Raw genomic sequence first — 16108 nt, forward strand, 5'->3', positions numbered from 1 at the left:
ATTTTTTATTGCATACGTGTGTGTGTGTGTGTGTGTGTGTGTGTGTGTGTGTGTGTGTGTGTGTGTGTGTGTGTGTGTGTGTGTGTGTGTGTGTGTGTGTGTGTGTGTGTGTGTGTGTGTGTGTGTGTGTGTGTGTGTGTACCGTCTTCATTTCTCAGCTCAGTTGAAGCTGCAGAAACAGCAGCAGAACGTGACACAGTCCTTGGAGACGTCTGAGGCCAAAGGTAACGACTCATGTTCCTCCATTAATAACTTAACACCTTTATTGCCCGGGGTTATTTAATCCGTTACATTATAGCGCCCAGTCGATTTATAAACACGGACCACTTTTACAGGCGGACCGGATGTTGTGAGTGTGTGTGTAGCAGCTAACGATAGACCGGATGTTGTTGTGAACGTGTGTGTAGCCGCTAACGATAGCCACGCCATTGTCATCAGCTCAACCATACGGGAGAGAAACCTTTTGGATGCAAACGATGTGGAAAGACCTTCCGATGAATTATAAGTCTCATCTGTGCCACTAAACAGAATTATAAGTCTCATCGGTGCCACTAAAAATAATTATAAGTTAAAAAAGAAAAAATATTTTTGTCTGTCTGTCTGTCTGTCTGTCTGTCTGTCTGTCTGTCTGTCTGTCTGTCTGTCTGCCTGCCTGCCTGCCTGCCTGCCTGCCTGCCTGTCTGCCTGCCTGCCTGCCTGCCTGCCTCTCTCTCTCTCTCTCTCTCTCTCTCCCCCACTATGTCTATATAATAATTTGTACTGTCTTCTCATTCACAGCTCGGTTCAGGCGTGAGCAAAAACGTGACGGAATGAGGCGTCTCAGAGGTAACGAGTCAGATATGTGTTGTCTCAGCCAACATGCATTGTGTACGTGTTGTAGATACAGTATATATAGATATATTTTATTGCATACGTGTGTGTGTGTGTGTGTGTGTGTGTGTGTGTGTGTGTGTGTGTGTGTGTGTGTGTGTGTGTACCGTCTTCATTTCTCAGCTCATTTGAAGCTGCAGAAACAGCAGCAGAACGTGACACAGACACAGTCCTTGGAGACGTCTGAGGCCGAAGGTAACGACTCATGTTCCTCCATTAATAACTTAACACCTTTATTGCACCGCGGTCACATCCGGGATAACATCCGGTCACATCCGGGATAACATCCGGTCCATCCGGGATAACATCCGGTCCGTCGGTAATAGTGCTCCGCTGCTATAAATCGCTGGGCGCATTTTATTAATGGATTACATAATGTGTTAAATAATTCCCATTGTGAGGATGTGTGTGTGTGTGTGTGTGTGTGTGTACTGTAAACTAAGTGCAGAATGTCTATATTCTGACAGTGCTCCCCTTGCTATAGACTATAGCGTGCTTTATTCAATGTGAATACAGTAGTGGGTCTGATGTGGTTAAAACATGATTGTAACGGTCTCTCTTAGAGACACTAAAACACACCCTGGGCAGACTGGCTGATCTGTGTTCTCTTGTTGTCTCCCCACAGTCTCCACCCTCGCAGTGAAGAACCACGGCCACCAGGGTGGGGAAAACGTCGTCACAGGCCAGAGGACTCACGCAGGAGAGAAGCGCCACCAATGTGACCTGTGTGGTAAAATATTCAATCAAAAGGGTGCCTTAAAGGTACACCTGATAATTCACACGGGAGAGAAACCCTACCACTGTGACCAGTGTGGTAAAACGTTCACTGTAAAGGGTTCCTTTAATACACACCTAAGGATTCACACGGGAGAGAAACCCTACCACTGTGGCCAATGCGGAAAGTCTTTCAATGCAGCTTCGAGCCTAAAGAATCACAGCAGACTTCACACTGGAGAGAAACCCTACCACTGTGACCAGTGTGGTAAAACGTTCACTCAAAAGGGTGTCTTTAATACACACCTATCGATTCACACGGGAGAGAAACCCTACCACTGTGACCAATGCGGCAAGTCTTTCAGTGTAGCTGCGAGGCTAAAGAATCACAGCAGACTTCACACTGGAGAGAAACGCCACCAATGTGACCTGTGTGGTAAAATGTTCTTTCAACAGGCTGCCTTAAAGGTACACCTAAGAGTTCACACGGGAGAGAAACCCTACCAATGTGACCAGTGTGGTAAAACGTTCAATCAAAAGGGTTCCTTTAATACACACCTAAGGAGTCACACGGGAGAGAAACCCTACCACTGTGGCCAATGCGGAAAGTCTTTCAATACAGCTTCGAGCCTAAAGAATCACAGCAGACTTCACACTGGAGAGAAACCATTTAAATGTTTCTGTGGTAAGAGTTTTAGAATGCATCAAGAGTTAAATTGTCATCAGCGCAACCATACGGGGGAGAAACCTTTTGGATGCAAACGATGTGGAAAGACCTTCCGATTCAGAGTGAGTTATAAGTCTCATCGGTGCCACTAAACAGAATTATAAGTCTATTCAGTGCCACTAAACAGAATTATAAGTCTATTCAGTGCCACTAAACAGAATTATAAGTCTATTCAGTGCCACTAAACAGAATTCCCTCCTGGAACAACATATTTTGAGATAGGCATCCGTGGCCCAATAGAGATAATTTTGGGGGTCCTTGACCTGAAAAAGGTTGAGCTCCACTGACATAGAAACACAAGTTTTTCAGAAAAATGTTTTTTTTTTATCGACCTCAGTCCAAAGTGTGTTTAGTAGCGCTTCAGGTGATCAACATAGATTATGGTGTTTACCTTTAATATGCGATGCGATCAAAACACACTATCAGGCCATAAATGTGACCAGATTTGACTGAGAGCCTGCCATCGCGCAAACTCCAGCTTTTCACCAGTTTCTTTTGTTTTTTTCTTCAAAATGAGTTAATAGCACAGGCAGACTCTTCACATACTACTAGAGCATGTCTGAAATAAGTGTCAGAGCTGAAATTGACATGTAAATATGAAATAAATGTTTAAACATGTAGCTATAGGTGTAATGTTATAGTCCACAGAAGTGAACTTTTCAAGCCTGTTTCTCTGCCAGACATTACTCTATCAGCCATATCTCCACAACTGGTGGGTCAAACTGAACAACCAATATCTCTATTTGAAGCTATGGTTCCCTGCTTTCATATGACATGAACAATTTAAAAAATCCAATCGCAGTCCCTCAGTCAAATTTCGTCACATATTGTGAGGTCCCTTTTTGCTCAGTTTCGTCCCCGCGTCATGGGCACTATACTCATTCAATTCAATGTTTACATAGATAATACCCTTCTGGACTTTGGGTTAAAAGTTCTACTCATAATATTCTGCAGTATTTTGTCACTAGCCAGAAATGTATATAAAAGTATATAAACAAAACAATGTTGATCTTGTGCTGCTGTTTTTGCTTGTAAAATGTGTATTTGGCAACACAAAGTATTGGTGTCGTAGGTTACTCAAACATTATGTAATCCTGGGCGCTGCACTTCCTCTGCCAACCTGGGGGGGGCAGCGGACTGACCTCATGCTTCCTTTTATGCATGAGGAGTCCAAGCTGCTTCTTTTCACCTGGCAGGGGGGAGTTTCCCTGGTTGGACGTAGCGCGTGGAAGGAACACGTTATTACAACCAGTTCCTTTCCCCTCCATCAGGCGCCCCGGGTGGCCAGGGGGAGGCAGTTTAGTGACCAGGATTACTGCATGTTTTTTGTGAGGGTACCTACCCTATAGGGGACACGGGGAGAACATGTGAGGGTACCTACCCTAGGGGACACGGGGAGAACATGTGAGGGTACCTACCCTATAGGGGACACGGGGAGAACATGTGAGGGTACCTACCCTAGGGGACACGGGGAGAACATGTGAGGGTACCTACCCTATAGGGGACACGGGGAGAACATGTGAGGGTACCTACCCTAGGGGACACGGGGAGAACATGTGAGGGTACCTACCCTATAGGGGACACGGGGAGAACATGCAAACTCCACACAGAAAGGCCCTTTCTCCAACCCTACCTCCATACTCACTCCAGTGGGGCCACATTGCACTATAGCAAATAGCCTATAGCAAAAACTGCCGATCTACAAGTTCAAAACTTGTAGATCGGCTATTTTTGCTTATATATTTGAATTGAAATCCTAAATAACTTTGAGCTATTTTTAATTGGGATCCTGAAAAGTCATTTTAACTAAATACAAATATATTGGACATAAAAAAAGTCAATAACATTATTTGTAATACTAGTTTAGTTTATTTGCACACATGTAAATAATAACAACAATATGGTAAAATAAAATAAATACAGTAAGCAAATATTTCAATATAGGAAACAAGATTAGTTATCATCATACATGATGTGCTGAAAGTGCCAAAAAAAAACCAAAGGGGCTTATATGGCCTTCCTATATAGAAGCTACCAGTTGAGCTTAAATAACAGAAATTATAAGATATGAATAATATTGGTAAACCTAAGGATTATATAATAATAATGAAAACATTATAATAATAAATATCAAATATTAACATGACTAGGGCGTGTTGCCCAAGCTTGTTAATAAAACTTGCAGTAATTGTCAGAGAGTTGAAATTGAGTAATTGAGCAGAGACTAGTATACAGACTCTGTTATGAGACGGTAAGTTATTCCAAAAGTGTGGTCCTCTGAACTTGATGCTACTTAATTTAGACTGTAAGTAATTAAACCTTTGAAAATATAGTCACAGAAAAATTGCTTACAGCCTTACACAGCAGCTGCTACAAAACACTGACGAAAACTCTGACTAAAACTAAATCAAAATGTGCTGTCAGAATCAACCCTGCAGCGGCTGCTCTATTTGGGAGAGACTGGTGAGACAGTGCCACCTCGTGGCAGAGGCTCATACTGCAGGTGTAAATTAGCTCCAAATGAATCATTGATTGATTTGTTTACCAACAGTTTGCAGAATTACAGTAACATTTCAAGCACAAACTCAATACAAAGACTGTTAAACTGTGATTGGACGACACCAATAAAGCATTACACTTGTTTACAAGAGGGTCCACTCCACCATGTTCAATTCATCAAAACATTTAGAGACGTAGAAATAGACACCCTGTAAAATTGGATTAGACTTTTATTGTACATACTTCGTACAACAGGATTGTGCAATAAATTAGCAGATCTACAAGCTCAAACAGTGTGAAGTATTGTACGAGTTAAGCGTGATGCCACACTATATTTTAATTTGGACTTAACAACTGTTAAATGTAATGTTTTGCATAGTATTGTATATTTATTTGTCATGACATGTTTTGATCAATTGAGTACACTAGTCCTTATGTCCATTTGAATATATGAACACCACATTACAGTATGTGTACAGTGTGGGTATAATGAGATCGTAACTGATCACAATATTGATTGGGAGGAAATTCTTAACAGATGATCTTTGGGAAGAATTGGGATTGGCACAGAATTATTATTATTAATATTATTATTATGCTAGTGGTCCCCAGTGTTCCGTGAAGCAGACAGACAGACAGACAGGCAGACAGACAGGCAGGCAGACATTTAGTTCTTCATTTATTAGTTTAGATAATGGAACAATGGTTTAAAAAAGTAACTATACTTTCCTGTGGGTTTATTTTCTAGTAAAACTAGTATTAATGTATTCCAGATAATAAAGTAAAGCATCTTTGCCTTTCTTTCTTAGTATAATTCTATTTACGGTATCCTTTATTCAGTGACAGTTACACGCCTCCTCCACCAGGGGACGACAGACAGACAGAGACACAGACAACGGAGCCTGCACCAATTCCTTTGCTGCTCACGTTGACCCGGAAGTAAAGCCGTGTTGTTGTAATTTTCAAAGCATCATGGCGGCTCAGAACAAACATTTTGCGGACAGAAAGTAGATCCTCTCTAACGTCATAAAAACATGTCATGTGGAGTTTTATGAAACAAACGCCTTGCAGATTGAAAGAGGATCATTCTAGCTTTCCCTGCAGCTGCAAATGTTGGTGAGTTTAACTTCGTTTAATGCAAAGCAGATGCTGATTGGATGAATGAACCGATCCCTCGATGGTATTTTAGTTGCGACTCTAGATCAGTGCTTCCCAAAGTGGCGTCCGGGTCCGGGGGACCATTATCTTATGCTTTGCTACTGTAGGTTGTACAAAATAATATTGGGTCAATTTAATTTGCAGGACTCACCTCGCGCACAGCTGCCTTGTCTGTGTTGTTGACATGACATGGGCTTGCAGGACACATAGTTCCTTTGCAGACAATACAATCTGCTTCTCATTGGTCAGTCACAAAGCTAATAAAACAGTAGCCTACTTTTTCTGCATGTCAATGATGATGAGATAGTTCTTTGGCATGTCAAGCTTTCCTCACGGAGAGCACAACAGTCTATCTGCAGACAGCAGAGCAGTGCTGGCAGCACTCAGCGCACAGCGCATGCAGAGTTATGAATAATACACATTCCGGGGTTCGGGCTGAAAGTCCACCTCTCACAGTGTTTTCCCACTACGAACCATTGAACGTGCATTGTAATACACATTGGTCTGAATGGTCTGTGAGCAGCGATACATATACAGGCGATACGTGTAAAACCCTGGGCATTTGAAGGAATTTATAAAACCCCCCCGGACTGCCCGGACAGCCCCCCAAAAGAGGACGTATGGTAAGCCTAGTGTAGCAGAGTGGCTCACAGCCTGATGGTGGCGCTATAGTGTAGCAGAGTGGCTCACAGCCTGATGGTGGCGCTATAGTGTAGCAGAGTGGCTCACAGCCTGATGGTGGCGCTATAGTGTAGCAGAGTGGCTCACAGCCTGATGGTGGCGCTATAGTGTAGCAGAGTGGCTCACGGCCTGGTTTTAGTCGACTAAATATCATAAGATTTTAGTCGACTAAATCTACAGCTGATCTAGTCGACTAAACTGTATTTTGGTGGGCCTTGATGCTGTCGTAATGACAGTTTTTTTTCACTTGCTGGAAATAGCAGATCTACAAGCCTTGTAGATCTGCTATTTCCAGCATGCAACCAAGTGTAAAATGACTTATAGTGGATCTCTTGTCCACTAGTCCCTTCCTAACATTTTAGTCTAGTTTTCTTTTGTTGACGAAATCGTCAGTATATTTAGTCTTAGTTTTAGTCACCGTAGCTTAGTTATCATCTAGTTTCCATTTAGTTTTCGTCAGTGGAAAATTTAAAAGTTAGCCGACGAACATTTTTCGTCATAGTCTTAGTGGGTAAAAACAACAGTGGTTCAGGTCGCTACATTCACAGTGAAGACGCGTTCACAAACATTCACATTTAAAATGGTCCACAGTGTTGGGAATGTTCTGGGACAGCTTCTAATCGGATGAATTGATCAATAAGGTTAATAATAATAATAATAATCTTTATTGTCCCGAAGGATATTCATTTTCACAGGTCTGTTCAACACCAACAACAAAAACAGCACATAGTACAGAAACAACATAACACCAAGACAATACAGTACAGAAACAACATTACACCAAGACAATACAGTACAGAAACAACATAACACCAAGACAATACAGTACAGAAACAACATAACACCAAGACAATACAGTACAGAAACAACATAACACCAAGACAATACAGTACAGAAACAACATAACACCAAGACAATACAGTACAGAAACAACATAACACCAAGACAATACAGTACAGAAACAACATAACACCAAGACAATACAGTACAGAAACAACATAACACCAAGACAATACAGTACAGAAACAACATAACACCAAGACAATACAGTACAGAAACAACATAACACCAAGACAATACAGTACAGAAACAACATAACACCAAGACAATACAGTACAGAAACAACATTACACCAAGACAATACAGTACAGAAACAACATAACACCAAGACAATACAGTACAGAAACAACATAACACCAAGACAATACAGTACAGAAACAACATAACACCAAGACAATACAGTACAGAAACAACATAACACCAAGACAATACAGTACAGAAACAACATTACACCAAGACAATACAGTACAGAAACAACATAACACCAAGACAATACAGTACAGAAACAACATAACACCAAGACAATACAGTACAGAAACAACATAACACCAAGACAATACAGTACAGAAACAACATAACACCAAGACAATACAGTACAGAAACAACATAACACCAAGACAATACAGTACAGAAACAACATAACACCAAGACAATACAGTACAGAAACAACATAACACCAAGACAATACAGTACAGAAACAACATAACACCAAGACAATACAGTACAGAAACAACATTACACCAAGACAATACAGTACAGAAACAACATAACACCAAGACAATACAGTACAGAAACAACATTACACCAAGACAATACAGTACAGAAACAACATAACACCAAGACAATACAGTACAGAAACAACATAACACCAAGACAATACAGTACAGAAACAACATAACACCAAGACAATACAGTACAGAAACAACATAACACCAAGACAATACAGTACAGAAACAACATAACACCAAGACAATACAGTACAGAAACAACATAACACCAAGACAATACAGTACAGAAACAACATAACACCAAGACAATACAGTACAGAAACAACATTACACCAAGACAATACAGTACAGAAACAACATAACACCAAGACAATACAGTACAGAAACAACATAACACCAAGACAATACAGTACAGAAACAACATAACACCAAGACAATACAGTACAGAAACAACATAACACCAAGACAATACAGTACAGAAACAACATAACACCAAGACAATACAGTACAGAAACAACATAACACCAAGACAATACAAAACAAAACATGAGTTCCCCTCTGTGTACAGAAACCATCCTATCATACTGTACACTGTGTACAGAAACCATCCTATCATACTGTACACTGTGTACAGAAACCATCCTATCATACTGTACACTGTGTACAGAAACCATCCTATCATACTGTACACTGTGTACAGAAACCATCCTATCATACTGTACACTGTGTACAGAAACCATCCTATCATACTGTACACTGTGTACAGAAACCCTCCTATCATACTGTACACTGTGTACAGAAACCCTCCTATCATACTGTACACTGTGTACAGAAACCATCCTATCATACTGTACACTGTGTACAGAAACCATCCTATCATACTGTACACTGTGTACAGAAACCATCCTATCATACTGTACACTGTGTACAGAAACCATCCTATCATACTGTACACTGTGTACAGAAACCATCCTATCATACTGTACACTGTGTACAGAAACCATCCTATCATACTGTACACTGTGTACAGAAACCATCCTATCATACTGTACACTGTGTACAGAAACCATCCTATCATACTGTACACTGTGTACAGAAACCCTCCTATCATACTGTACACTGTGTACAGAAACCATCCTATCATACTGTACACTGTGTACAGAAACCATCCTATCATACTGTACACTGTGTACAGAAACCATCCTATCATACTGTACACTGTGTACAGAAACCATCCTATCATACTGTACACTGTGTACAGAAACCATCCTATCATACTGTACACTGTGTACAGAAACCATCCTATCATACTGTACACTGTGTACAGAAACCATCCTATCATACTGTACACTGTGTACAGAAACCATCCTATCATACTGTACACTGTGTACAGAAACCATCCTATCATACTGTACACTGTGTACAGAAACCATCCTATCATACTGTACACTGTGTACAGAAACCATCCTATCATACTGTACACTGTGTACAGAAACCCTCCTATCATACTGTACACTGTGTACAGAAACCCTCCTATCATACTGTACACTGTGTACAGAAACCATCCTATCATACTGTACACTGTGTACAGAAACCATCCTATCATACTGTACACTGTGTACAGAAACCATCCTATCATACTGTACACTGTGTACAGAAACCATCCTATCATACTGTACACTGTGTACAGAAACCATCCTATCATACTGTACACTGTGTACAGAAACCATCCTATCATACTGTACACTGTGTACAGAAACCATCCTATCATACTGTACACTGTGTACAGAAACCATCCTATCATACTGTACACTGTGTACAGAAACCATCCTATCATACTGTACACTGTGTACAGAAACCATCCTATCATACTGTACACTGTGTACAGAAACCATCCTATCATACTGTACACTGTGTACAGAACCGTCCTATCAGCGGGGCAGTTTGTTTAATGCCGCGATGGCTGAGGGGACAAAACTCCTACTGAAACGAACCTTTTTCCAGGGTAAAGTTCTGTATCTTTGTCCAGATGGCATGAGGTTGAAGAAGCGATACAGGGTGATGATGATCAGTGTCACGTGATATTGAGAGTGCTATAGCCGTGTGGTGGCATTATTGTTCATATCAGAAAGTGTTGGTGTGGGAAGTCCGAAGAAGTTTACGACTATCAATGAGTGTTAATTCGTTCATTAATTACTGTATCATTTATTAATCTGTGCAGAACTCTAGTGAAGCGGAGACGGAGACGGTCATGGATGGACGCGGTGATGTCATCATGACGGATAGGCCACGCCCACCAGGTAATGTGTATTCTCATGACATTAATCTCATTGTATTTCTTTTCATATTCCATCTGAATTGGTAGTTATGTGTGCATGCGCATGTGAGATTGATTTAACTGTGAGGTGCTGAACCCGACTGTTTTTATAATAATTATATTGACACTTGCTTTGGCAAATTTGGCAATGTAAAGGTATGTGTTCGCATGCCAATAACGTGGCAGTCGACGTCTGTGCGTGCGTGCGTGTGTGCATTGCGTGCGTGTGTGCGTGCGTGTGTGTGTGCGTGTGTGCATTGTGTGCGTGCGTGCGTGTGTGCGTCCAGAATCAGAACAAAGGCCCAGTTTCTTCGGGAGACGTTTCCAGAACGGGGAGGAGAGCAGAAACATGTCTCGTAGCATCCTGAGGCTGCTGGGAAAGAAACATGGTGATTATTATTAAAATAACAATGTGTTTATTAGTGTTTTAAGCATTATGTTATACTTTAGCTATTGAAAAATAGCAGATCTACAAGCTCACAACGTGTCGCACTGCCACGCGTTGTGAGCTTGTAGATCAGCTATTTTCAGCATGCAACCAAGTGTAAAATGACTTGTACTGGATCTCTTGTGCCTTCCTAACATTTTAGTCTCGTTTTTATTTGTTGACGAAATTCATTGTCAGTATATTTAGTCTTAGTTTTAGTCATCAGTCATTAGTTTTCACATAGTTTCCATTGTCAGTTTTCGTCAGTGGAAAAAGGTAGTTGACGAACATTTTTTTTTCCGACATAGTTTTAGTCGAGGAAATCAACAGTGCTATTGTCTTGTATTCCAGAGCAGTGTGTGGAGTCCAGACAGCCGTTGAAGAACACTTCTCCAGAGACAGATATCAATGTTTCTATTGAGTCCAGACAGCCGTTGAAGAACACTTCTCCACTGACAGATATCAATGTTTCTATTGAGTCCAGACAGCCGTTGAAGAACACTTCTCCAGAGACAGATATCAATGTTTCTATTGAGTCCAGACAGCCGTTGAAGAACACTTCTCCAGAGACAGATATCAATGTTTCTATTGAGTCCAGACAGCCGCTGAAGAACACTTCTCCAGAGACAGATATCAATGTTTCTATTGAGTCCAGACAGCCGCTGAAGAACACTTCTCCAGAGACAGATATCAATGTTTCTATTGAGTCCAGACAGCCGCTGAAGAACACTTCTCCACTAACAGATATCAATGTTTCTATTGAGTCCAGACAGCCGTTGAAGAGCACTTCTCCACTGACAGATATCAATGTTTCTATTGAGTCCAGACAGCCGTTGAACACTTCTCCACTGACAGATATCAATGTTTCTATTGAGTCCAGACAGCCGTTGAAGAACACTTCTCCACTGACAGATATCAATGTTTCTATTGAGTCCAGACAGCCGCTGAAGAACACTTCTCCAGAGACAGATATCAATGTTTCTGTTAAACAAGAAGATCAACTTCAGGCTGAAGTTGAGGTTGAACTTGAAGACTTCGGTAAGTATTTATTTCTTTCGTTCTTTAACCAAGTAGTTTTTGTTTTTGTTATAATAACATTATTTAGCCTACAAATACAATAACATTTAGCCTACAAATACAATAACATTTAGCCTACAAATACAATAACATTTATCCTACAAATACAACAACATTTAGCCTAAAAATGCAATAACATTTAGCCTACAAATACAATAACATTTAGCCTACAAATGCAATAACATTTAGCCTACAAATGCAATAACATTTAGCCTACAAATGCAACAACATTTAGCCTACAAATACAACAACATTTAGCCTACAAATACAACAACATTTAGCCTACAAATACAACAACATTTAGCCTACAAATACAATAACATTTAGCCTACAAATGCAATAACATTTAGACTACAAATACAACAACATTTAGCCTACAAATACAATAACATTTAGACTACATATACAATACAATCGTGTGGATTTGTTAAAACCTCCATTACAGTTAGTCTTGTTTTCTCCTCTCCTGAACACTTAGGCCCTCATTTATCAACCGTGCGTACGCCAAAATATGGGTGCACGCCGAAATTGCCGACATTTTTGACATTTACCATTTCCGGCAAAGCTTGAAATTGAACGTGACAACGTTCAAATCCCACGTCTGGTCGGCAGCTTGCTTACGCTTTTTCCTTGGCTGTTTTTCTGTCGTACACAAGCGGAGCAGCATTGTCTGAACTGCTGACACTGTCACAGGCATCTAAACATATGTTTTCACTCCTAAAATGTTAATATAAAACGGTATGTGTATGTAAAAAACAAAAGGGAGATTTCCAACTTTACAAGTAATTAAAATCGCGCAATTAAAAACAATATAACATGTTTACAATGTATTAGTTTGTGCTTAATCAAACACTGCTTTACTGGCCTTGTTATGCGAGCGCACTTGTGAGATGATTTTGGAGCGCATGTGGACGCGGTGATGCGGCATATGCGATTATGATATTTTTTTTTTAAAAAGGCATGAATGGACAGTGGACTGCACGCCTTTATTTCCAAGTGACATGTGACAAGCATACAGCTTGCCTATTTGTAGTAAGTACTAGCAGGCTATAGGCGTAAGGGGCTTAATCATTCACCATTTATAAGTGCTTAGACAGTTTTGACAGTTTTGACAGTTCAGATAAAAGCAAGATCATTTTCGGGGCTCGGGAGGATCGCGGGACCGCGGCGTGCGTCGCCAACACATACCAGCACACATGCAAGCGGCAAGCCTTCATCCATATGTTTATGATTCGTTCATCAATGATCAAATCAGAAATCACTACATAAACGTTGATTATGACTGCCTTGACGACATGATGGCCTCTCTCATGCTGCATGAGAGAGCTAGGCTATCATGTCGGCAGTCACCTACAGGACTTTAATATCACAGCAGTGCGCAGTCTTCGCCGTGCACTGAGCACGAATGGGTAAAATTAATATAGGCCAGCCTACAAACTAATTCCATTCATGGCGATGCGATGTCGATGTGTCATGTATATGCGTGCATGCGTGGACATGACAGCAAAGCAAGCGAGGTGAGAGGAAAACAGACAAGGTAGGCCTACAACTTTATTTAATTCATGCTGGTGTTCGTTCTTTTTGGGCTTGCAAGTTGCGTGTGCGTCTGTGTGTGCGTGTGTGTGTGTGTGTGTGTGTGTCGAGAGGGGGGTGTGGGCAGCAATAAGGCACGGGAGAAATGTATTTTTTCCTGTAACCCTGGTTACCAAACTTACCAGCCGTCGTATTACAATTGTTCATGTCGCAAAAACGAGGGCGAGGCTTGATTTCATAGGGCGTGCCAGATAGATTTCAGCCGTCACATTTATTAACGTCGGAACAAAATTAAGGAAGGATCAGCTGTTTGCGATCACTTTATAAATGCCGTGGCGACGTGGGTGTACTACGAAACCTGCACTCCAATCTGTGGCAGATTTTACACTCGATTGATAAATGAGGGCCTTAGTCTTGTTTATCCTCTCCTCAACACTTAGTCTTGTTTTCTCCTCTCCTCAACAGTCAGTCTTGTTTTCTCCTCTCCTCAACAGTCAGTCTTGTTTTCTCCTCTCCTCAACAGTTAGTCTTGTTTTCTCCTCTCCTCAACAGTTAGTCTTGTTTTCTCCTCTCCTCAACAGTTAGTCTTGTTTTCTCCTCTCCTCAATAGTTAGTCTTGTTTTCTCCTCTCCTGAACACTAAGGCCCTCATTTATCAATCGAGTGTAAAATCTGCCACAGATTGGAGTGCAGGTTTCGTAGTACACCCACGTCGCCACGGCATTTATAAAGTGATCGCAAACAGCTGATCCTTCCTTAATTTCGTTCTGACGTTAATAAATGTGACGGCTGAAATCTATCTTGCACGCCCTATGAAATCAAGCCTCGCCCTCGTTTTTGCGACTGAACACATGAAATACGACCTGTGGGAACCATGGAAACCATGGGAAAAACGTTTCTCCCGTGCCTTGCTGCCCGCCTCACCCACCTCTCTCATACACACACACACACACACACACACACACACACACACACACACACACACACACAAGCACACACAACTTGCAAGCCCAACTAACTGGTGTCTTGTTAAATAAATAAAGAACGAACACCTGCATGAATTAAATAAAGTTGTAGGCCTACCCTGTCTGTTTCCCTCTCACCTCGCTTGCCTTGCTGTCATGTCCACGCACGCACCAACATGACACGTACATCGACATCGCATCGCCATGAATGGAATTAGTTTGTAGGCTGGCCTATATACATTTTACCCATTCGTGCGCTGTGCACGGCAAAGGGGTGATACTGCGCACTGCTGTGATATTAAAGTCCTGTGGGTGACTCAGTGATGCCTGCATGAGAGATAGGCTATCATGTCGTCAAGGCAGTCATAATCAACGTTTATGTAGTGATTTGATCATTGATGAACGAATCATAAACATATGGATGAAGGCTTGCTTGCATGTGTGCTGGTAGGTGCTGGCGACGCACGCCGCGGGCCCATCCTCCCGACCCCCGAAAATGATCTCGCTTTTATCTGAACTGTCAAAACTGTCAAAACCTGTCTAATTATTACACTTATTTAAATGGTGAATGATTAAGCCCCTTACGCCTATAGCCTGCTAGTACAAACTACAAATAGGCAGCTGTATGCTTGTCATTGTCAGTTGGAAGTAAAGGCGTGCAGTCCATTTATGTTTTTTTTTAAATAATATCATCACATATGCCGCATCACCGCATGCGCTCCAAAATCATCTCACAAGTGCGCTTGCATAACAAGGCCAGTAAAGCACTGTTTGATTAAGCACAAACTAATACATTGTAAACATGTTATATTGTTTTTAATTGCGCAATTTTAATTACTTGTAAAGTTGGAAATCTCTCCCTTTTTTTTACATACACATACCGTTTTATATAAACATTTTAGGAGTGAAAACATATGTTTAGATGCCTGTGACAGCGTGTCAGCAGTTCAGACAATGCTGCCCCGCTTGTGTAAGACAGAAAAACAGCCAAGGACAAAGCGTAAGACAGCTCCCGAGCAGACGTGGGTTTTGAACGTTGTCAAGTTCAATTTCAAGCTTTGCCGGAAATGGTAAATGTCGAAAATGTCGGCAATTTCGGCATGCACCCATATTTTGGCGTACGCACGGTTGATAAATGAGGGCCTTAGTCTTGCATCTATGACTGTCTCTGTATCAAAATGAGTCACATTCATAGCACACTTATGCCATATCACAATACGATCGGATCGGGGCAGCCCTAGTATACATGTCTGTAGTTAAAGTCTTCTTCTATTGTCTTGTATTCCAGAGCAGTGTATGGAGTCCAGACAGTCGTTGAAGAGCACTTCTCCACTGACAGATATCAATGTTTCTATTGAGTCCAGACAGCCGTTGAAGAGCACTTCTCCAGAGACAGATATCAACGTTTCTGTTAAACAAGAAGATCAACTTCAGGCTGACGTTGAGGTTAAACTTGAAGACCTCAGTAAGTTTTTGAAGGACCAAGCCCGAAGGGACTCTAAAGTGTTATTCATAGTCTGGGTTTTGAGTGGTGAGGTGACCACCGAACTACAACATGACGTCACTGAGGTGA

At 41.3% G+C, this 16108-nt stretch overlaps 1 protein-coding gene across 1 annotated transcript in view; it reads left to right on the forward strand.

Moving 5' to 3' along the window:
* Nucleotides 1-16108, forward strand: part of LOC308317932 (uncharacterized protein) — a gene marked incomplete at its 3' end in the record, with an annotated part of 50349 nt that overhangs the window by 27726 nt on the left and 6515 nt on the right. The window contains exons 9-11 of the mRNA XM_080767278.1: nt 159-224; nt 778-825; nt 994-1065. Of these exons, the coding sequence (XP_080623404.1) occupies nt 159-224; nt 778-825; nt 994-1065 (186 nt within the window). The remainder of the gene's footprint in view (nt 1-158; nt 225-777; nt 826-993; nt 1066-16108) is intronic.

Source organism: Protomyctophum bolini, assembly GCF_963924005.1.
Source record: "Protomyctophum bolini genome assembly, chromosome: 7".
NCBI lineage: Eukaryota > Metazoa > Chordata > Actinopteri > Myctophiformes > Myctophidae > Protomyctophum > Protomyctophum bolini.